Source organism: Ceratotherium simum, chromosome 10, assembly GCF_057802395.1.
Source record: "Ceratotherium simum simum isolate JZ-2026a chromosome 10, ASM5780239v1, whole genome shotgun sequence".
NCBI classification, from domain to species: Eukaryota; Metazoa; Chordata; class Mammalia; order Perissodactyla; family Rhinocerotidae; genus Ceratotherium; species Ceratotherium simum.
Genome location: NC_141909.1, coordinates 81,198,664 through 81,222,611, shown reverse-complemented (window position 1 = coordinate 81,222,611; position 23,948 = coordinate 81,198,664). Strand labels below are relative to the sequence as shown.

Genomic DNA, 23,948 nt, shown 5'->3' with positions numbered 1-23,948 from the left:
GCCTCGGCATGAATGTTTTTTTTCTTGAACTATATGTATGCTGATAAAGAACTGAATTTTCACAATTAAATTACCTGTTGATTTCATAACAAGGAATAAACACCAAAATTCCAGGAGAAAGAACTTAAATTATACTTTAGTTTTTATTTAAATGGCTAAGCAGTATTTCAGTTGGAAATCTTTTGACTAGTTGTAAAAGTAAAAAAACAAACAAACCACAAATTTACCCACATGCTCCCTCAATAACTGATGTTTCTCTTGACACGTGGTAGTATCTACTTAATGTCTGTCCCTCTGGTTACCTGATCTAGTACTATTTCCTTGAAAGCTCATTCAATGCACCAAACCACCTGCCAGGGAACTGTGGGACTAACTCTTTCAGAAACTTTGTGACCACTTAAAACCTTTTAAGACAAACCTGGGTCTGAATATCACCTCTTCAGTTTCTAAGGTATATGACCCTGGACCAAGCCCCTTAATCTCATAAAGTCCCAGTGATAAAAAGGGAAGACTATCTACCTCACTTTGTAAGGATAGGTGAAATAATATATGTAGAATACTTAGACAAATGCCAGGCACACAGTAAGTACTCAACAGACAGTAGCTGTGATGGCACCAAGGATGGATGTAACTATCTTTTCCTATTCAACCTTACTCAAGCCCAGACTCTACTCTTAGTTGCTGTGACTGCTCTCTTGACCATATCTTCAGCTCCCTTGGGCTGCTGAAGGCCTTCTTCAGGTGCAACTTGAAGAAAACCATACAATAACTACACATAGTGGTACCAGCATAAATTCACAGTCCACATCTTCAGTTGTGTTCTCAACTCTTCCAGACACCATTCTGCTAGCTTAGAAAGCTCTCCTTGGGCCGGCCCCGTGGCTTAGCGGTTGGGTACATGTGCTCCGCTGCTGGCAGCCCGTGTTTGGATCCCGGGCATGCACCGACGCACCGCTTGTCCGGCCATGCTGAGGCCGCGTCCCACATGCAGCGACTGGAAGGATGTGCAGCTATGACATACAACTACCTACTGGGGCTTTGGGGGGAAAAAAAAGAAAGCTCTCCTTTTTATTTTACACAGTGGCTGTAACTCCTTTACACTCTACAAATCTATCCCACTGGTTTTCTATTTGTCCTCAGCAGATGATCTTGCTCCAACTTAGGAAAACTAGAAATCATTATTTAAGAAATTCTCTCATTTTCTTGCTATCACTCCAGAAATGTAACAGCACCCAGGAAAAGGGAGTCCCTTTTCTTATTGATGGCTAATTTACCTACCTATACTCTGAATTCCATCTATATTCCTGTATTCCCTCCTTTTCAGGGAACTTGTTCCTGATTATTCCCATTTACTTCTGTATTCAGTCTTTTCCTCTTTACATCATCATTTAAACATGTGGGGAAAAACTTTCTTACACTCTCCTCCTGCTATTGTCCCCTCTCTCTTCCTTTTTTGTAGTCAATCTTCTTGAAAGAGTTACCTGTATTTCTTTTTCTACTCACCCCTTACTCACTCCTCAGCCCGCTGCAATCTGGCTTCTGCTCCCACCGACAATGTTTAAGCTACATTCGTTCTTTTCTTGCCTCAGCTTGCTCTTACTTGTGTTCTTTAGCTCAGTGAATAGGTATCACACCACTCACTGGCTCCAGTCAAAAACTGTGCATTATCTTTGATTTCTCCCTCACTCTCTTCATCCAGTCCATCACCAAATACTATTAATTTCCTTCTCTTGAACAGTCCCTTGGATTCTTCCCCTCTTCTCTAGTCCTACGGCCACCTCCTTTGTCTAATCACCATCATTTCTCCTTTATCAATGCAACAACTTCTGACAGATCTCCTTGCCTTCTGACAGATCTCCTCAGCTAATCTGCCAAATCTGACAATCACTTTACTCTCCTGCTTAAAAACCTTCAATGGCTCCCTACTGTTCTCATCATGGCATCAAAAGCCTTAATAATGTTGCCTATGTTTACTTTGCTACTTTCCTCTCTTGCTAGTCCCCTCTTTAAATTTCTGCTTAAGTCACAATGAACTTCCAGTTTCTGAATTTGCCATGTCTTCTCTTGCCTTTATATATATTATTTTATCTATTTAGTAACTGTGGGTTCAGACAACACTGGGTTGACAATTCTTACCAATTCTCAAATACAGATTTTTTTCCTAATTGAGAAATTAAGAAAATTAACTACCTGTACAGAGCAGTAGTCTATCTACATTACACATTACATCAATTAAAGTATTCTCAGCAATGACAGTAAACTTAAAATATTTCTGAGAATTTTTTTTCTTTTTTTTTTTTTTAAAGATTTTATTTATTGATTTTTTCCCTCCAAAGCCCCAGTAGATAGTTGTATGTCATAGTTCCACATCCTTCTAGTTGTTGTATGTGGGACGCGGCCTCAGCATGGCCGGAGAAGCGGTGCGTCGGTGTGCGCCCAGGATCCGAACCCAGCAGTGGAGCGCGCGCACTTAACTGCTAAGCCATGGGGCCGGCCCTGAGAATTTTTTTCTAACCTAGATTAAATTCATTGTGTACTGGCAGCACCACAAAATGAACCTATTTAGTACTGGATATTCATATTATCAGTCAGTCTGTAATCAAAATTTAGGATGGAAAAATAGATGATGAGGTGTTGTTTCTTCTCACGTTCTCTGATGGGGGAAAATTTTTGCCAGGGCTAAAGAGTTAGATAAAAACATCAATATTTTTTAAGGTACAATTTGACTTGGAGATTTGGACAAAATTATTATTTGAGTGCAAAACAGATTTTTTAAATAATTGATTTTTTTTCTTAGTGTAAAGCCTACACTTACTGAGAAATGTTTTTGTTCCAGCAATTTCTTAGTTCTTTTGTGTGAATTAAGAATTTAAATTTATTTAAATTTCTATAATTAATAATGCATAAAAATATGGAATATTGACTGGTTAAATTTGATATCAATATCTTTTGCTATATATATATTATTTTTGCTTTATAACTTTGGATTTCTTGATAAGTCTAATTACATTACTAGCATATTTCTAGAAGACTTTATAAGGTCTAGGGATCCTTCATAAAATTCATATAAATTCTCAATATTTTGTCTTAAGTGACTATTAAACACTACTAAATTTTCAAATTAAAAAACTGATAACAAAATTGAAAAGAACTTTGCCATCTGTGATGAAAAATAAAAGTGGCGTCTAGTTTTCTGTTCTAACTTAAAAAATCCTTCTCTCTGAATTTTAAAGCAGTCCGTCCTTGGGAGAAAAAGGCAGTGAGAATGCTACACTTTTATTTTAGTTTTGAATTTTTTTCTTTATTTTTACTTTTTATTTTTTTAAACATTCTTTTTTTTTTTTTAAATTTTATTTATTTATTTCCCCCCAAAGCCCCAGTAGATAGTTGTATGTCATAGCTGCACATCCTTCTAGTTGCTGTATGTGGGACACGGCCTCAGCATGGCTGGAGAAGCGGTGCGTCGGTGCGCGCCCGGGATGGAACGCAGGCCGCCAGCAGCGGAGCGCGCACACTTAACCGCTAAGCCATGGGGCCGGCCCTGAATTTTCTTCTTTAGATGTTGAATGGAGGAGCCTTTTGGGAAAGAGATTGAGGACATTCCAAGCTGAAGAAGATACCTTAAGCGAGAGAGCTGGGCAAGTGCAAACAGAGAAAAAAGCCAGAGAAAGACAACTCCCTAAGGAAAGAGATCTGGTAGCTGGAAAACAAGCTGCTAGAGCCTCTGAAAATAAGTTAATATGAGTTTGGCACATATTCTGAGTGCTTACCATGTGTGCGTTATGTTCTGTGTACTCTGACATATATTGTCTCATTTAATTCTCAAATCAACCTGACTTTTCATCTGGGGGGACAGAATATTAATGTAAATGAAAGTATAGAGAATAGAATAAAGATTAGGAAGACAGATATTTACATGAATAAGAGATTTCCTCTCTTCTTTTATTAGATTATTATAATTTACAGTTTTATAGCTTACTTTTATATCTACTCACAACTCTGTAAAGTAGGCAGGACAAATATTACCATGTAAATTTTTAAAGACTAAAAGAAGGTACATGATTTGCCTAAGACCATACAGCTATAGGCATACAGTGGAGATACTGCAAGTTTGGTTCCAGACCACCGCAATAAAGCGAATATCACAATAAAGTGAGTCACACAAATATTTTGGTTTCCCAGTGCATATAAAAGTTAGCTTTACACTCTACTGTTGTCTATTAAGTGTGCAATAGCATATGTATAAAAAAAAATGTACGTACCTTAACTAAAAAATACTTTATTGCTAAAAAAAAATGCTAACCATCATCTGAGTCTTCAGTAGGTCATAAACTTTTCGCTGGTGGAGGGTCTTGCCTCGATTTTGATGGCTGTTGACTAATCAGGGTGGTGGCTGCTGAAGGTTGGGGTGGCTGTGTCAATTTCTTAAACTAAGACGACAACGACATTGGCTGCACTGATTGACTCTTCCTTTCACAAACCATTTCTCTGTAGCATGCAATGCTGTTTGATAGCATTTTACCCACAGTAGAACTTCTTCCAAAATTGGAGTCAGTCCTCTCAAACCTGGCCACTGCTTTATCAACTAAGTTTATGTAATAGTCTAAATCTTTTGTTGTCATTTCAACAGTCTTCACCGCATCTTAAGAAACCACTTTCTTTTTTTTTTTTTGTGAGGAAGATCAGCCCTCAGCTAACATCCATGCTAATCCTCCTCTTTTTTTTGCTTTGAGGAAGACCGGCTCTGAGCTAACATCTATTGCCAATCCTCCTCCTTTTTTTTTCCCCAAAGCCCCAGTAGATAGTTGTCTGTCATAGTTGCACATCCTTCTAGTTGCTGTATGTGGGACGCGGCCTCAGCATGGCCAGAGAAGCGGTGTGTCGGCGCGCGCCTGGGATCCAAACCCCGGCCGCCAGTGGCGGAGTGCATGCACTTAACTGCTAAGCCACGGGGCCTGGCCCCAAAAAACCACTTTCTTTGCTCATCTAGAAGAAGCAACTCCTCATCTGTCAAAGTTTTATCATGAGATTGCAGCAATTCAGTCACATCTTTAGGCTCCACTTCTAATCCTAATTCTAGTTCTTTCGCTATTTGCACCACACCTGCAGTTACTTCCTCCAGTGAAGTCTTGAAGCTCTCAAAGTCATCCATGAAGGTGGGAATCAAATTCTTCCAAACTTCTGTTAATGTTGATATTTTGACCTCTTCCCATAAATCACAAATGTTCTTAATGGCATCTAGAATGGTGAATCCTTTCCAGAACGTTTTCTTTTTTTATATATGTATATATATTTTGTGTGTGTGTGGAAGATCGGCCCTGAGATAACATCTGCCAATCCTCCTCTTTTTTTTGCTGAGGAAGACTGGCCCTGGGCTAACATCCATGCCCATCTTCCTCTACTTTATATGGGACGGCACCACAGCATGGCTTGACAAGTGGTGCGTCGGTGCCCGCCCGGGATCTGAACCGGCGAACCCTGGGCCGCCACAGTGGAGCGCGTGCACTTAACCACTTGTGCCATCGGGCTGGCCCCCAGAAGGTTTTCAATTTACTCTGCCCAGATCCATCAGAAGAATCACTATCTATGGCAGCTATAGACTAATGAAATCTATTTATTGAATAATGTCTTTTTTTTTTTTTTTAATTTTATTTATTTATTTTTCTCCCAAAGCCCCAGTAGATAGTTGTATGTCATAGTTGCACATCCTTCTAGTTGTTGTATGTGGGATGCGGCCTCAGCATGGCCGGAGAAGCCGTGTGTCGGTGCGCGCCCGGGATCTGAACCCGGGCCGCCAGTAGCGGACCGTGTGCACTTAACTGCTAAGCCACGGGGCCGGCCCTGAATAATAAGTCTTGAAAGTTGAAATTATTCCTTGATCCATGGGCTGCAGAATGGATATTGTTTTAGCAGGCATGAAAACAATATTAATCTTGTCGTACATCTCCATCAGAGCTCTTGGGTGACCAGGTGCATTGTCAAAGAGCAGTAATATTTTGAAAGGAATCTTTTTTTATGAGCAGTGGGTCTCAACAGTGGGCTTAAAATATTCAGTAAACCATGCTGGAAATACATGTGCTGTCCTCCAGGCTTTGTTGTTCCACTTATAGAGCACAGAGTAGATTTAGCATAATTCTTAAGGGCCCTAGGATTTTCAGAATGGTAAATGAGCATTTGCTTCAACTTAAAGTCACCAGCTGCATTAGCTGCATTAGCCCCTAACAAGAGAGTGAGCCTGTGCTTTGAAGCTTTGAAGCCAGGCCTTGACTTCTCGTCTCTAGCTATGAAAGTCCTAGATGGCATCTTCTTCCAATAGAAGGCTGTTTCATCTGCACTGAAAATCTGTTATTTAGTGTAGCCACCTTCATTAATTATCTTAGCTAGACCTTCTGGATAACTTGCTGTAGCTTCTACATCAGCACTGGCTGCTTCACTTTGCACTTTTATGTTATGGAGATGGCTTCCTTCCTTAAACCTCATGAACTAATCTCTGCTGGCTTCAATCTTTTCTTTTGCAGCTTCCTCACCTCTCTCAGTTTTCATAGAATTGAAGAGAGTTAGGGCCTTGCTCTGGATTAGGCTTTGTCTTAAGGGAATGTTGTGGCTAGTTTGATCTTCTATCCAGACCACTAAAACCTTCTCCATATCAGCAATAAGGCTGTTTTGCTTTCTTATTATTCGTGTGTTAACTGGAGTAGCACTTTTCCTTTGCATTCACAACTTGGCTAACTGTTTGGTGCAAGAAGCCTAGTTTTTGGCCTGTCTCAGCTTTCGACATGCCTTCCTCACTAAGCTTCGTCATTTCTAGCTTTTGATTTAATGTGAGAGATGTGCGACTCTTCCTTTCACTTGAACACTTAGAGGCCACTGTAGGGTTATTAATTGGCCTAATTTCAATATTGTTGTGTCTCAGGGAATAGGGAGGCCTGAAGAGAGGGAGAGAGATGGGGGAACGGCTCGTTGGTGGAGCAGTCACACACAACATTTATCGATTAAGCTTGCCATCTTATATGGGCATGGTTTGTGGCGCCTCAAAGCAATTACAATAGTAACATCAAAGATCACTGATTGCAGGTCACCATAACAACTATAATCATGAAAAAGTTTGAAATATTGCAAGAATTACCAAAATGTGACAGAGAGACACAAAATGAGCAAATGCTGTTGGAAAACTGGCACTGACAGACTCGCTCAAAGCAAGGTTGCCACAAACCTTCAATCTGTACAAAGTGCAATGCAGTCACGTGTCGCTTAATGACAGGGATACATTCCGAGATGTGTTGTCAGGCAATTCTGTCATTGTGTCAACATCATAGAGTGTACTTACACAAACCTAGAGGGTATAGCCTACCACACCCCTAGGTTATATGGTACTAATCTTATGGGACCACCGTTGTATATGTGGTCCATTGTTGACCAAAATGTCATTATGTGGCGCATGACTGTACCTGTGAAGCACAATAAAACAAAGTGCAATAAAACGAGGTATGCCTGTATTAAATAGCAGCTAGGATTTAAACTTATTTGTATCCCCAGGCCAGTGCTCTTTCCCTTGTAGATGGCTACCTAACTTCTAAACTTTTGGTACTTAATTGTTAGTACTTCTAATTGCTTATTAAAGCATACAGTGGTTTTAAAGAAAAAGAAGCTGAATTTTAGAAGCTGAAGTGAAGTATGTTTCCATACTTAAAATTGTGACTTTAGTTATTCTCTGCTGATAGATGTTACAAAGAACAGCCTGTGAAATTTGACACTGGTCTCACTATGATTGTTAAGGATATAATTCTCTGCCTTACACAGTGTCCTTTTTATGAAGACCCATGGGAAGATTTCCTTCTGGCTGTATGATGAGGAATAAATGTCCTCTCTTATGCAGAATCAGTGAGCTTTAACTTAGGGACACTGAAGTGTGTAACTCTTAATGTATTCCTCTTCATATTGTCTGTCAGAAAGCTCAGAGTCAAATTTGTGGTTTGTTCTTAGCAAATGTACACAATCTCATGGTTTGCATTTTGTGTACTAGCTAATTCCTGGCTCCATTTTACGATTCTAATGTTGTTTTTCATCTGTTCATCTTTGTTACTTACTTTTTTTTAACTTTTATTTATTTATGTTTTTCCCCCCAAAGCCCCAGTAGATAGTTGTATGTCATAACTGCACATCCTTCTAGTTGCTGTATGTGGGACGCGGCCTCAGCATGGCCGGAGAAGCGGTGTGTCGGTGCGCGCCCGGGATCCAAACCCGGGCCGCCAGCAGCAGAGTGTGTGCACTTAACCGCTAAGCCACGGCGCCGGCCCTTTGTTACTTACTTCTGATATTAGTGTTTATGTTATAATTATGATGCCTATTTGCAGCTAGACACCTATTTGGAATAAGAAATTATATATAAATCAAGATATTCATGACTATGAACACATTTATAATTATATATAACTATATATAATTATAAATACATTAATATATATTATATATATATAAACAAGGTTATTTTATTACTTCCTTTTTATTTTTTTGCACACGAATTAATAAATAAACTACTGCAACGGGGGAAAAAAAAAGTAAGCAGAATCCAAACATCCTCTCTGTTGCCATTGAGTTATATAAGAAGGACGAATTCAACTAGTTGGCAGTGAAGAATTCCTCCAATGCCACGCTCCAAATCAGAGCCCCTGCACCGGCCTTAAATCCGGAGGGAAAGCCAGCACCAGCACCAGCACCAGCACAGAAAGTGGGACGAAGTTCTGCCAGCAGCTAACAATATTCCTGCTCCTGGGGGGACAGCAGTCCCATGTCAGAGAAGTAGGCCCGGCTGAAAGCCACCAGCCCTACACACCGCCTAGTATCTGCAAATGGCTACAAGTCCAGTTCAATAGAACACAAATTCAGTCCAAGGAACTTGAAGCCACAGAATGTAGTTATCTATGGAAGTGTTCCTGAAAGTAAGTGGTGAACCAAATTTTTAAGAAGATGTTCCATGGTCAGGCATCCAATGGGAAGCTAGGAGAACACTTGGCTGCAGGAGGGGACGCAACCTTGTCTCAAACCCTGGGGGTCTGTGTGAGATTCTCTTATCTGGGCTTGCCAGGGGCTCCATACAGCATCCCTATTTGCCAGCGACTTTTTTGAGTACCATCCGCCCACGTGGCAGAGCAGCTTGTACTGAAGCCTTGACTGTAGCATAGCCGTCTCTTGCTCCAGGCCCCCTCGGAACTGGCTGCCCCTGGGTTACCTGGCAATTGGGTCAGAGCAGCTAGCTCGAATGGCATGCGCGTTGCCTCTAAAATCCAAAATGACACCAAACACTGTGCCTTTTTCTTGATGGTAGGTGGTACAATGTGTTACAACTTGTTTCACTTTGGAAGTGACATCCCACTGGCTCCCTAGAAACTTCCTCAAAGTGGTAGTGAAACCAGGGGCCAACTTGCTTTAACTATACTCTTTTGTCCCCTTTGTTGTCTGTTTCAAAAGTAGTTAGACAATGCATTACTGAAGCCCACCCTATAGTTACATCTCTGATGCCTGGGTCACCATGGTAACAGATGCTTGAGTTTTTTTTTTTTATTTATTTTTTTAATTTTTTGTTTATTGCAGTAACATTGGTTTATAACATTGTAAAAATTTCAGGTGTACATCATTGTACTTCTATTTCTGCATGGACTACATCATGTTCACCACCAAAATACTAATTACAACCCATCACCACACACATGTACCGAATTATCCCTTTCACCCTCCTCCCTCCCCCCTTCCCCTCTGGTAACCACCAATCCAATCTCTGTCCCTATGTGTTTGTTTATTGTTGTTATTATCTACTACTTAATGAAGGAAATCATACGGTATTTGACCTTCTCCCTCTGACTTATTTCACTTTGCATTATACCCTCAATGTCCATCCATGTTGTCACAAATGCCTGGATTTAAATGCGTTTCTTATGGCTGAGTAGTATTCCATTGTGTATATATACCACAGCTTCTTTATCCATTCGTCCCTTGATGGGCACTTAGGTTGCTTCCAAGTCTTGGCTATCGTGAATAAGGCTGCAATGAACACAGGGGTGCATGTACCTTTGCAAATTGGTGTTTTCAAGTTCTTTGGATAAACACCCAACAGTGGAATAGCTGGATCATATGGTAGTTCTATCGTTGATTTTTTGAGGAATCTCCATACTGTTTTGCATAGCGGCTGCACCAGTTTGCACTCCCACCAGCAGTGTATGAGAGTTCCCTTCTCTCCACATCCTCTCCAACACATGTTGTGTCCTGTCTTGTTAATTATAGCCATTCTGACGGGCGTGAGGTGATATCTCATTGTAGTTTTGATTTGCATTTCCCTGATAGTTAGTGATTTTGAACATCTTTTCATGTGTCTGTTGGCCATCTGTATATCTTCTTTGGAGAAATGTCTGTTCAGGTCTTTTGCCCATTTTTAATTGGGTTGGTAGTTTTTTTGTTGTTGAGATGTATGAGTTCTTTATATATTTTGGAGATTAAGCCCTTATCAGAAGTATGGTTTGCAAATATCTTCTCCCAATTGTTAGGTTGTCTTTTCGTTTTGTTGATGGTTTCCTTTGCTGTGCAGAAGCTTTTTAGTTTGATGTAGTCCCATTTGTTTATTTTTTCTATTGTTTCTCTTGCCCGGTCAGATGTGGTGTTTGAAAAGATGTTGCTAAGACCGATGTCGAAGAGCGTACTGCCTATGTTTTCTTCTAGAAGTTTCACAGTTTCAGGTCTTACATTCAAGTCTTTAATCCATTTGGAGTTAATTTTTGTGTATGGTGTAAGGTAAGGATCTACTTTCATTTTTCCATATGGGTATCCAGTTTTCCCAACACCTTTTGTTGAAGAGACTTTCTTTTCCCCATTGTATGTTCTTGGCTCCTTTGTCAAAGATTAGCTGTCCATAGATGTGTGGGTTTATTTCTGGGCTTTTGATTCTATTCCATTGATCTGTGTGTCTGTTTTTGTGCCAGTACCATGCTGTTTTGGTTACTATAGCTTTGTAGTATATTTTGAAGTCAGGGAGTGTGATACCTCCAGCTTTGTTCTTTTTCTCAGGATTCCTTTAGCTATTCGGGGTCTTTTGTTGTTCCATATAAATTTTAGGATTCTTTGTTCTATTTCTGTGAAAAATGTTGTTGGAACTTTGATAGGGATTGCATTGAATCTATAGATGGCTTTAGGAAGTATGGACATCTTAACTATGTTAATTCTTCCAATCCAAGAGCACGGAATATCTTTCCATTTCTTTGTGTCTTCTTCAATTTCTTTCAGAAATGTTTTATAGTTTTCAGTGTACAGATCTTTCACCTCTTTGGTTAAGTTTATTCCTAGGTATTTTATTCTTTTTGTTGCAATTGTAAATGGGATGGTATTCTTAATTTCTCTTTCTGCTACTTCGTTGTTAGTGTACAGAAATGCAACTGATTTTTGTGTGTTGATTTTGTATCCTGCAACTTTACCATATTCGTTTATTACTTCTAAAAGTTTTCTGGTGGATTCTTTAGGGTTTTCTATATATAAAATCATGTCATCTGCAAATAGTGACAGTTTCACTTCTTCCTTTCCAATTTGGATCCCTTTTATTTCTTTCTCTTGCCTGATTGCTCTGGCTAGGACTTCCAACACTATGTTAAATAGGAGTGGTGACAGTGAGCATCCTTGTCTGGTTCCTGTTCTTAGAGGGATAGCTTTCAGTTTTTCACCATTGAGGATGATATTAGCTGTGGGTTTCTCATATATGGTCTTTATTATGTTGAGGTACTTTCCTTCTATACCCATTTTATTCAGAGTTTTTATCATAAATGGATGCTGTATCTTGTCAAATGCTTTCTCTGCATCTATTGAGATGATCATGTGATTTTTGTTCTTCATTTTATTAATGTGGTGTATTACGTTGATTGATTTGCGAATGTTAAACCATCCCTGCATCCCTGGAATAAATCCCACTTGATCATGGTGTATAATCTTTTTAACGCATTGTTGTATGCGATTTGCTAGTATTTTGTTGAGGATTTTCGCATCGATGTTCATCAGTGATATTGGCCTGTAATTTTCTTTTTTTTGTGTTGTCCTTGTCTGGTTTTGGTATCAGGGTAATGTCAGCTTCGTAGAATGAGTTAGGGAGCTTCCCCCCCTCCTCAATTTTTTGGAAGAGTTTGACAAGGATAGGTATTAAGTCTTCTTTGAATGTTTGGTAGAATTCACCAGGGAAGCCGTCTGGTCCTGGACTTTTATTTTTGGGGAGGTTTTTGATTACTGTTTCAATCTCCTTATATAAGCTTATTTACAACCTTATTAAGTGGGTATTATCATACTATTTCACAGATGAAGAAACAGAGACCTGAGAGTCAGGTTAAAAAACTTGTTCATCTGGGCCGGCTTCCTTTAGGTGAAGGATAGCAAAGGTGCACATCTCTTTTTATAAGCAAGAGTTATACATTACACTCATAAAAAAAAAAAACTAAACTAGATGAAACTAAACTAAAAGCTAAACAAAAACTAAAAAACAAAACTAAAAGCTCCAAAGAACACACTGAAACATTTTTTGTGGCGTTTCAATGGTTAAATTGGCCAGTACGTTGGTGAAAAGTTTTTTAAAACACTATATACAAAGAAACTATTTTCTATCACTTTATGACTTACCCCAAATTTTAAAGACATTTTATGATTATCAAATTCTAGCCCAGTATAACTGTAATTTTAACTTTAGGGGCACTTTACTCTATCCAAGAGACAAGTTCCTGAAAAACTGCATTTACAGCATTTTTTGTTAATTGTATCTTTTTTTAATTGCACGATCAGTATGACAAATTTCACAGGGCCCATTATTTATAGAAACTCTAATTTAAAAAAAGTTTAAAGTAAGAATTCTAAATTAAATTATTCCCTTTAAGGAAAATGAAAGTTAGAAGCAACTTTGAAAAATTAACTAATTTAGGAACTCAAAGGGAAGAGGGTAGTGTATTAGTATCTGTATGATTGTAGTTTGAACAAACACAATCAATATGATAATGGCTTGGCTTTGTTTTAAACCATGATACTCTACCTTGAAACTTTAAGAAACGTAGACAGAGGTATTTTTCAAGTATACAAGAAGAGGCATGTTTTAAAATTTTGTTGAGAAAAATTGTTCTAGAGAGGTTAAATGACTCACTGGAGTTTAACTATTGGGTAAATTGGTATTGGGATATAATTCAGAAACCTGGGTCTTCAGGTATTCTTCCTTCCTCAAATCCAATCAGTCACTAACCCCTACAATTGTATTATCTCCTATGTCTTGAAAACTCTCCCACTTCAAAATCCTTATTGCCAATACACTAGTTCAAGGCTCTTACCATTTTTTATCTGGAATATTACAATGGTCTTCTCGCTCATAAAATTTATCCTTTCCTCTGCTGCCAGAATGATGGGCACATCCGACCAGGCATTCTTCATGTATCATTCTTCAGGGCCTCCCTTTTTTGCGTTAATTCAAGCTTGATCTTATGGTGTACAAAATCTTCTACAGCGAGTACACTCTTCTCCAGTCTCTGTTCTCACCTCTTACTGCAGTGCCTTATGCTTACAACTCTAGCTAGACTCAACTGCAAATCATGTTTCCATGCCTCTATGTCTTTTCTCATGTTGCTCTCTTTCCCTCAAATGCTTCCCTGCCCAAACCATTTTTGCCTGGTTAATTCCTGCTCATCTGTCAAGATTCAGCTTAGGTGCCATATCCTCCAGAAAGCCTTCCCTGATCACTTACTCCCAACCTCCAAACCAGATATACTAAGTGACCTTCTGTGCTACCAAAAACCCCTAAACATCTATGACAGCATTGACTATAATGCCTTTAAATGTTTTTTCTGCATGTTTACTAGATAGTCCCCAGAAGAGACTAGCCCTAGTATTTGACACACAGCCTGGCAGAGAGCAGCACATAGTATGCACTCAAATCTTTATTTAATTGCATTGAGTTGAACAAGATGCAGTCTCCTGCCTCCCAAATTAGTGTCTTTTCCCGCACCATTCTGTACTACTTTCTGATATTTGTTTTAAACCTTTGGTTAATGGAGAGGCACAGGGAGGCACATTATCTCATTTTGCATGGAGTTATTCTTATCAGGGAGAAGGTAAATAGGACACATTTTAATGTTTGCAATATCATAATCTAAGTATTATTCCCATTTTACAGATATAGAAATGAGCTCAGCGAAGGTAAACAAGTTGCTTAAAATTAGCATTAGTGTAAAGTTTTACTGGAACATGGACATGCCCATTATGTATTAACATATCTATATGTAATGTATTGTTTATGGCTGCTTTCACGCTGTAATGGCAGAGTTGAGTAGCTGTGACAGAGACCATATTTACTATCTGACCCTTTATAAAAAAAAATTTGCCAACCCTTGTGCTAGAGAATCAGAGGTCACATGGAGCATAGTTGAGTTGTCCCAGCTGAGGCCATCTTAGAAGACCCAGCTGCTGGCAATCCATCAGCAGACTGCAATTGCATGAGCGTGTCCAGACAAGAAGAGCTGATCCTGGCCGTGATCAGGAGAACCACCCAACTGACCCAAAGTTCCAAGTTAAGTTAGGTGAGTTTGTTTTGCATTAAGAACTAACTGATACAAGGGGCATATCTCTATTAGCTACAAACATTAAGTTACTATAAAACAGATATTATTTTTCATAACAGGTTAGATATATTTCTGAGCACAGTAACTTAAGTTTAAAACATTTCATAGGTTTTGTTCTTACAGAAAAATACTATATAAATCCATATATAGTATTTAGTTTTATGGTTTGTAGTTCGGAGAAATGAATATATTCAGTTTTCTTCATTTCTTACCTATAAAGTTTCCCTAAATGAATATAAATATTTGCATTTACCTTCGAAATTCTCTATAATGAAGTTTTCTTTCTCCTCTTTTTCCAAAGAAACGTATCTGAAGGGTTGTGTTAATTTCAGGTTCTTTCACTGTTGGTTCCTATAAAAAATGATAAGATAATTTCAAGTAATTATAATCAAGAACAAAAATGGATCCTGTAGCCTGGATCTCTCAGGACAATACCCACAAAAGCTTCCTGTAACAACAACAACAAAAGTGGAAAAAAGAGAGGTAGCCATGCTGTTACTTCACCTAACTATTCTATAATCATCTTTGCTCAAGCAGGAGAAAAACAATGAGGGATAAGACACTCAAAATACTCAAGATGGACTTAAGCAGTAAACAAAATCTTAAATCAGACCAAAAAGAGAGCTTAGAATTATGAAATAAACGTTATTTCAAAATGTGATCTCTAGGCATTTTCTAATGAAGCAGGACTGAGAGAATTAAAGCAGCAAAGTCTTTGAGCTTTTGCTTAATGTTAGAAATATTTGAAAAACATTTGCTTTTCCTAATTATAAAATTAATAGGTGAGAATTCCATTAAAGGTAATGAGCGAAGCAGATTCACAGATTCTTCCTTCTTCAAATCTCCAATAAAATAAACAACAAAAATAACAAAACAGAACTGCTAAAAAGATGATCAGCAGCAATTAAACAACAAAAGGGGGTACAAATTTAAACCAAATATTTTGAAAAAGAACAGCTGGAGAAAGAAACACTAGATTCATGTGTTGGATGGTCCAGCATCTCTCCTAACCCTACTTCTCAGAAATAGCAGTAGCAGGTGAGATTACTTAATGATGGGGATACACTCTGAAAAATGCATCGTTAGGTGATTTTGTCGTCGTGTGACGAGCACAGAGTGTACTTACACAAACCTAGATGGTTTAGCCTATTACACACCTAGGCTGCATGATACTAATCTTATGAGACCACAGTTATACATGCAGTCCACTGTTGACCAAAACGTCCTTATGCGGTGCCTAACTATATCACATTATTAGAACTTCATCAAACCTTCAAGTTAGTTGTAAGTAGATCAGTGGGGTGAGAAGATAGCCCTGGGAGAAGTCAGAGAAAAACCCCAACAGAAGCTCTTTATAGCTTGGCGGGACTTAAGCAGAGGGAGGGAGGGCTTCCAGGGCTTAGAATACTTCAGGGCACTATGTTAAATTGAGGGAATAGTCAGGAATCCATACAGCGGGATATACCTTAGGGGGGTGGAGAGGGCTGTGATCTAGGACAATTAAGGGGATCACAGAAGAGTAAACAGAATTTAGGTCCTACAGCAAGGGCTACATTTAGCCCAGGGGACTCTCTTCCCCCTTGGCCCCGCCTCTTCAGTCTATAGAATAGTGGATGAAATTGCAACACCTGCAGCTTAGAAGGAAAAAGATAAATTGTTCCAGGTAAGGTGGGAAGAGAATGAAGGAGAATTTCACTTACGCTCTCCCAGAGCAAAGAGAAGGTCTGGATGGAGCATGAGCATAAGCAAAAGAAATGGCATGACACCTAAGCAAAGGCACTGTAGCAAGAAATAGAAGGAGAAGAAATCAGGCAAAAGACACAAAAAACCCAGGGTAGAAGAACACATAACCCAAGGAACAAATGCATATCCTCATGAGTCCTTGATTTATATTTAAAAGAGTTTTTTCTATTTTGAGATAACTGTAGATTCACATGCAACTATAAGAAATAATACAGAAAGATCTCTTGTACCCTTTACTCAGTTTCCTCCAATGGTGACATCTTGCAAAACAATACACTAACACAACTTGATATAGTCAACATACAGAACATTTCCTTTACCACAAGGATCCTTCATGTTGCTCTCTTATAGCCACATGGATTTCCCTCCTGCCCCTACCCTCTCTTTACCCTTTGGCAACCATCAACTCTCCTTTCCTATAATTTTATCATTTCAAAAAAGTGATATAAATGGAATCATACAGTATGTAACCTTTTGGTATTGGCATTTTTTGTTCAGAATAAGTCTCTGGGTATTCATCCAGGTTGTTGCTGTATCAATAGTTTGGTTCCTTTTAATTGCAGAGTAGTATTTCATCATATGGATTAACGTAGTTTAATCATTCACCTGTTGAAGGACATCTTGGCTGTTTCCAGTTTTTGGCTACTACAAATAAAGTTGCTAAAAACACGTACAGGTTTTTGTGTGAACAGAGTTTTTCATTTCTCTGGGATGGATACCCAAGAGTGCAAGGACTGTTTTATCATGGTATAAAAGTGGCAGTATCATTTTACATTCCCACCAGCAATGGATGAGTGATCCAGTTTCTCTGCATCCTTGCAATCATTTGGTTGTCAGCATTTTATTTTAGTCATTTGAACAGGTGTGTTGTGATATCTCACTCTGGTTTTAATTTGCATTGCCCTAATGATTAATGATGCTGAGCATCTTTTCATGTGCTTGTTGGCTATTTATGTATCTTCTTTGGGAAAATGTTTATTCAAGTTGTTTGCCCAGTTTTCAACTGGGTTGTTTGTCTTTTTGTTGTTGAGTTGTAGGACTTCTTTACATATCCTGGTACTAGACTCTTGTAAGATATATGATTTGCAAATATCTTTTCCCATTCTGTATTTTATCTTTCCTCTGTCTTGATACTGTCCTTTGATGCACAAAAGTTTTTAATTTTGATGAAGTCCAATGTATCTATTTTTTCCTCTTCCGATTGAGTTTTGGTGTCAGATCTAAGAAATTACTGCCAAATCCAATGTCGTGAAGCTTTTCCCTTTTCATGAAGCACTTCAAAGAGTTTTATAGTTTTAGCTCTTACATTTAAGTCTTTGATTCATTTCAATTAATTCTGGTATATGGTGTGAGGCAGGAATCCAACTTCACTCTTCTGCACGTGGATATCCAGTTGTCCCAGCACCATTTGTTGAAGAGACTTATGCAAATGAAATCATTATATATGTTTTTTGAAAACAGCTTTTTTTCCTTTTAAAGTGGAGCACTTTTCATAACAAATATAGATGTCATAATTTTTAATGGCTAATGCACTGTATGTGCCATTTTGTGTGTATGTATATAAACAAACATACAAACACATTTTTTTCAGTGTAGCAAACAATGTTAATTTGTTTCTTTTTTATTAACATGTATTCCTTTTTTTTCCCATTCTTGTATTTGTCACAGAGAAGAGTGAAAAGGGCTGAATATGCCCAGGCCCCCAGCGTAGGGAAATGCCATACATGACATGTAAGCTGGCAAGGGCTGCCTGTCATACTAGAATATACTCATTTCCTACCGTTAGATACTTAGAGTGTTTCCAAATTTTTTTACTATAAACACTGCTGTGAGAAATACTGTTATGTATTTATCTTTGTGCACTTGTAATTATAAATTCCTATAAGTGAAATTTCTGGGAAAAATGGCATTTGCACTTAAATTTTGTAAGATATCTTTGCAATTTACATTAGCACCAACAGAGTAAAAGTGCCCACTCCCGCATACCTTAGAGAACACAAAGGATTATCAATCTTTTTTATCTTTGCCAATCCGGTAGGAAAAACAACAATAATAAAAAAATCACCATTATTTAAACTTGCATTTCTTTGATTACTCATATTTATCGGTCATTTGTAGTTCTGAAAACTGCCCCTTCATGTCCTTTGCCTATCATTCTATTGAGATGTTACTTGTTAAAAAAAATAACACTAGTCAAATTTACCACAATTTTCCTTTATGTTTTGGAACAGAACTACATTACCTACCTCAATAATGTAAAAACGTTTACCCACATTTTCTTATACTACTTCCATGGTTTGATTTTTGACATTGAAATCTTTGATTCATCTGGAATTTACTTTGATAGAAGAACTGGGATACACACTCAGTGCTAATACTTAGTCAGTCAGTCCATCTGTCATCAACAAGGATATAGTAAATGCCCATTATGTGCCAGATACTGTTAGGCCTTGGGGATTCATGGTTTTCTGTTCCTGTGGGATAGCTGGGCATTAAACAAGTTATTAAAAATAGTAATCACGAGCATGAAAATGCTGGGAAGAAGTACAAGGAGCCATGGGAGCATTTAACAGGGTGTTTGACTCACTTAGCAGCTCAGGCAAGGCTTCCCTGAGAAAATGCTATTTGAACTGAGACATGAAGTCTGAACAGAAGAAAATAAGAAGGGGCAATAAACATTCCAAACAGGGAACATGTATAAAGGCCTGAAGGTGCAAGAGAGCATGGTGTTATATGGCTGGGGTGTAGAAAGCAATAATAATAAGTATAATAGCAAATATATACTGCTTATGTGTTAAGTATAGTTCTAAAAGATTTAAATATATTAACTAATTTAATCCTCAAAATAACCTACTGAGGTAGATTACTATTATTCTCACTTTACAAATGAGGCGACAGATGCAAAGAGGAGTAAACTAATTTGCCCAGGGTCACACAGCTATAAGTGATGAGGCAGCATTTGAACCTAGGCAAGTAGTCTTCTGAGTCTGAGTTCTTAACCACTATGCTATGCTGCAGAGAAAAATGGTATAGCTGGAGGTTGGAAGATGGTCAGGACTGGATTCCTCAGACCAAGGGTAGTTACGGCATATTTGTGCTTTTAAGTCCCCTGGCTATAATGTGAAAAATGAATTAGAAAAGACAAGAGTGGATACAGGGGATCAGTCAGAGGCTACAGTAGTAACTCAAGCAAGAAATGATAATGGCCTGATTAGATAATAGTAGTGGAAATAGAGGGAAAAAGGATGGATTTGAAAACATTTAAGAGGCAGAACAGACAGACTTAGAGACCAATTGGATGAGAGGTGTAAGGAGATGTCAAGAATGACTCCTAGATATCTGGATTACTGCAAAGTAATTTGATAATTAGTTTTTTTCTACTGATTTAAAATGATACCTATATTATATACTAATGCCAATATGTATTTGGGTTTATATTTTGACTATTCTATTTCTCATTATACCACTTCATTGTCCCTCTCATTACTTGCATTTTCCAGAATGTTCTTGGTTATTCTCTGATGTTTATTCTTCCAGATGAACTTTAGAATCATTTTGCCAAGTTTCTGTACACCTCCTGCCTGCACCCAGTTCCTCCCTGACCACTATCACCAAACAAACAAACACACAAAACCAAGGACTCAGTTGTTGAGTTTTGACCTATATCACACTGAATTAATAGATTAATTTAGTGGAAACTGGCCTCTTTACAATGCTCACTATTCCTATCTAAAAATAAAGCCCGACTTTACATTTATTTCAAGCTTCTCTTATGTTCCTCAATAAAAATTTATAGTTTATAGTTTTTTTACGTAGATCCTTCAAAGTATTAATCTTTATTTTTCATATGTCTTAAAAACTAGTTAATTATTAAATGTTCAGTGTCATTAACATAAGCCTCATCAAAATACACTCTAGTTCATGCTTTTGGTATATAGTATGCTATTTATTTTAAAAGGCAAAATTTTATACTATATTAAATATGTTGGTGTACCTAAAATATTTGCTTTTGGAACTTACTAACCATGTTTATTAAAAGTAAACCTACTGGCCAACTAAAATGTGTAACTGCCTTCTGACTTCCCACATAATGGAGTGCGGGTGACAAATCCTCTCCCCAAAAAGTGAACAGCTGGACAAAATGGTCAAAAACAACCATCTCAGTGCTGTGGAATCTGACCAAAGGTATATGACAAACCGAGAAGCGTTTTTCATGCTAACTAGCTTAGTCTGTGGCCTTCTTGCCTTTCCAGCTCTGCCATGTGGGAGTTCTATAGAGAGGGACAGGCTGCCCAAAATCAGTTTCCCTGCCGCTGACGAAGGGAGTTTACTTGATCTGGAGCATTAAACTGGTGATCTTGGTGGCTCCATTAACTGAGGTTGCAAGCCTGTTTGGAGCAAGCGAAGGACTGGCGGATGGCCAGATGTTTAAAAGATGGTTTCAGGAGGTGAGGCAGCCATAAAGGCCTGCTGAGCTCTCCTCGATCCCAGGTTGTGCTGCACACAGAGCAGAGACCACACCAGCTCCAGCCATCCACATACACTTGGGCTCAAAGAGCTGGCACAGGTGTGCACAGTGGCAGACCTGAAAAGAGCCGGAAGTGTGAATGTGCCCCCAGCCTCACACAGATCCATCAGGAAGCCTTATTAGCTCCTGGTGTGTTAGCACAATCTCTGGCCAAACACTAAACTAGACAGACACAGGGACGACTCCTAGGAAGTCAGGCTAAAAATAAACATCTAGAAAAAAAATTAAGCAGAGACAACTGCAGCCTCACACTGTGGAGGAGATAGGCTTCAGAGATTTAGTCCAGGCAAATTACAAATGAACAACACCCTGGGCGGGGGTGGGGGGTGCAGCAGAGGAGAAAGTTAGATCTCAGCACATTGTCAGACACATCCTTCTGGTGGTTGTTGGGTAGCTTCACCAGTACTTTACACTATCATTTTGATTTTAGCTAATAGGGAGGAAAAGACGGTTTTAATGGAGATAACGGATGCCATGCATTCTACGTTATTGATTCTTAAAAGACCTTACTTTGTAAATTTATAAATTAGTTGCTATAAATGTAGATTTTAAACGCATTATTAGGCTTCCATACAAGTGTGGGCAGGTGGTTACATCTGATGTTTTTTTCTCAATTCATATATAAAAAAGCCCATGAGGCACACTAAAACACAAAACTAAGTGTATACTCATTACCAGATAGTGTCTCATTACTAGATATATTCTCAATACTAGATGTATTCTCATTAAGGATAGAATATGATCAGGATGCCTACCATTAACACTATTATTTAACATTTTTTGGGGTAATTTTGTCCATACATAGGAGGAATAAACTAAGATTAATATTAGAGATAATATAATTTTATACTTAGAACAACCAAGAAAATCAACAGAAAAAATCAAAATAATAAGAAAATTCAGGGGGCCGGCCCAGTGGCATAGGAGTTAAGTTTGTGTGGTCCGCTTTGGTGGTCCAGCGTTCGCGGGTTTGAATCCTGGGCGTGGACCTACTCACCACTCATCAAGTCATGCTGAGGTGGTATCCCACATAGAAGAACTAGAAGGACCTACAACTAGGATATACAACTGTGTACTGGGGCTTTGGGGCAAAAAAAAAAAAAAAAAGAAAAAGAGGAAGATTGGCAATAGATGTTAGCTCATGGCCAATCTTCCTCAAAAAAAGAAAATTCAGTAAGATAGACTGGTACAAAAACATTAAAAATCAAACAGCTTTCCTGTGAATAGCAATAATTTTTCCCTTGAGGGAAAAAGGTCCATTTGTAACAGTAAAAAGGTAAAGTACTGTAATGTTCTTAGGGATGCACTTAAGAAACAAATTTCAGATGAATGAAAAAATTAAATGTAAAAAAACAAAACCACAACTAAATCAGAGGGTAATACAGGTTAGTATTTATAGTTGATTTTGATGTGGGGCAGGCATTTTAAAAAATGAAAATGAAAATAATTGGATAAATAAAAGTAATATGACTACATTAAAAATAAAAACATCTGTAACTAAGACATCATAAACAAATCTGAGAAATATTTCAATATTTTTGACCAACACTAGGTTAACAGTCTTACTCTTAACAGCAAATATGAAAAAAAAAAACCTAAAGAAATTCCCAAAGAATAGAAACAGAAAATTTATAAAATAAAAAACACAAATGGTTTATATAACTATCTTAAAAAAAGAATAACTGAGATATCCTTTTTCCTATCAAATTGGCACAGATTAAAAAACAAAGAGATACTAAACCTGGAAAGACGGCCGGGAGATGGGCATGCTTCCTCAATGCTGGTGGGATTGTAAATTGTTATAACCTTTCAAGAAGGCAGTTTGGCAATATGAATCAAAAGCCTTGAAAGTATTCATGCCTTTTGACCCCACAATCTCACTTTTAGAACTCTATCCTAAATTTACATGTTTAGCTATTTACTGCAGCATGACTTCTAATAGCAAATACTTGGAACCAATCTGAATGATCAATTTAGGTCAATGGTTGAAAATATTATATCATATGATTAGATATTTGTTCATTCATTAAAAAATAATTACCCAGCATGTAGAGTATCTCTGGTGCTTTACCAAGCTATGGAGATACAATTTGTATATTCAAGAATTAACCTTACCAAATAGATCTGGTTTTTGCTCCGGGCTGCTGATAGGTGTTCTCTAAGACAAGAGTGTCTTTTTTTACCTGAGGGCCTTGGGGCACACCCAATAGACAAACAATGAGATTCAGGGTGGGGCTTTGGGTCACAGGGTATCAGCTTGACCTCTGGAAGGGCTGGAAACTGACGTCAGCCACATGGGCAGCCAATCAAGTTTACATGGCTGACCCCAATAAAATCTCTGGATACCAAGGCCCTGGTTGGCACTACTCTCTGTGTATTGTCATATATCATTGCTGGGAAAGTTAACAGTGATCACGATTCCACTGGGAGAAGACAAATAGAATCTCTGCTTGTGGAACCTTTGGGAATCTGTGTCTCTTACCTTGGCTGATTTTAATCTGTATCCTCTCACTGTAATAAACTGTAACCATGAACCTAACAACTTTCAGTGAGCTCTATGAGTCCTTCCAGCGAATTATCGAACCCAAGGGTAGTCTTGGGGGACCCCAGAACTTGCAATTGGCATCAGAAGTAAGGGTGATCTTGTGGACTGTTCCCTAACTTCATACAACCTTAAAGATGCTTATACTCCAGGGGAGGACACAGACAATTATACCAATGTATGACAGGTGTTATGAAAGGGGACATACAGGGTACTATAAGAACACACAGGATACGTACAGCTAGGAAAAGGGAATACCATTCAAGGACTTGGATATGGGAAAAAGAAGTCCAGTATAGGAATGCTCAAAGGAAATAAAATACAAAAAATAACTGTGATTTTAATTTGCAAAATTTGAAGCAGACATGCTCTAAAAGATGAAATGATTCGGAAATTTAATAAAATATCATGGAAAACATATTGTGGAATTACAATGGATTGAAAGATTATCAATAAAAAATTTACTGATATACATTACTGGTGGAAATGAAAATTGGTTCATTTTCTATTTATCAAA

General features: G+C 38.1%; 1 protein-coding gene across 1 annotated transcript in view; it reads right to left on the bottom strand.

Annotated features, from left to right (window-relative positions):
- Positions 1-23,948, bottom strand: part of MICU2 (mitochondrial calcium uptake 2) — a 139,260-nt gene that overhangs the window by 10,813 nt on the left and 104,499 nt on the right. Inside the window, exon 8 of the mRNA XM_004435255.3 lies at positions 14,872-14,969. Within this exon, the coding sequence (XP_004435312.1) occupies positions 14,872-14,969 (98 nt within the window). The remainder of the gene's footprint in view (positions 1-14,871; positions 14,970-23,948) is intronic.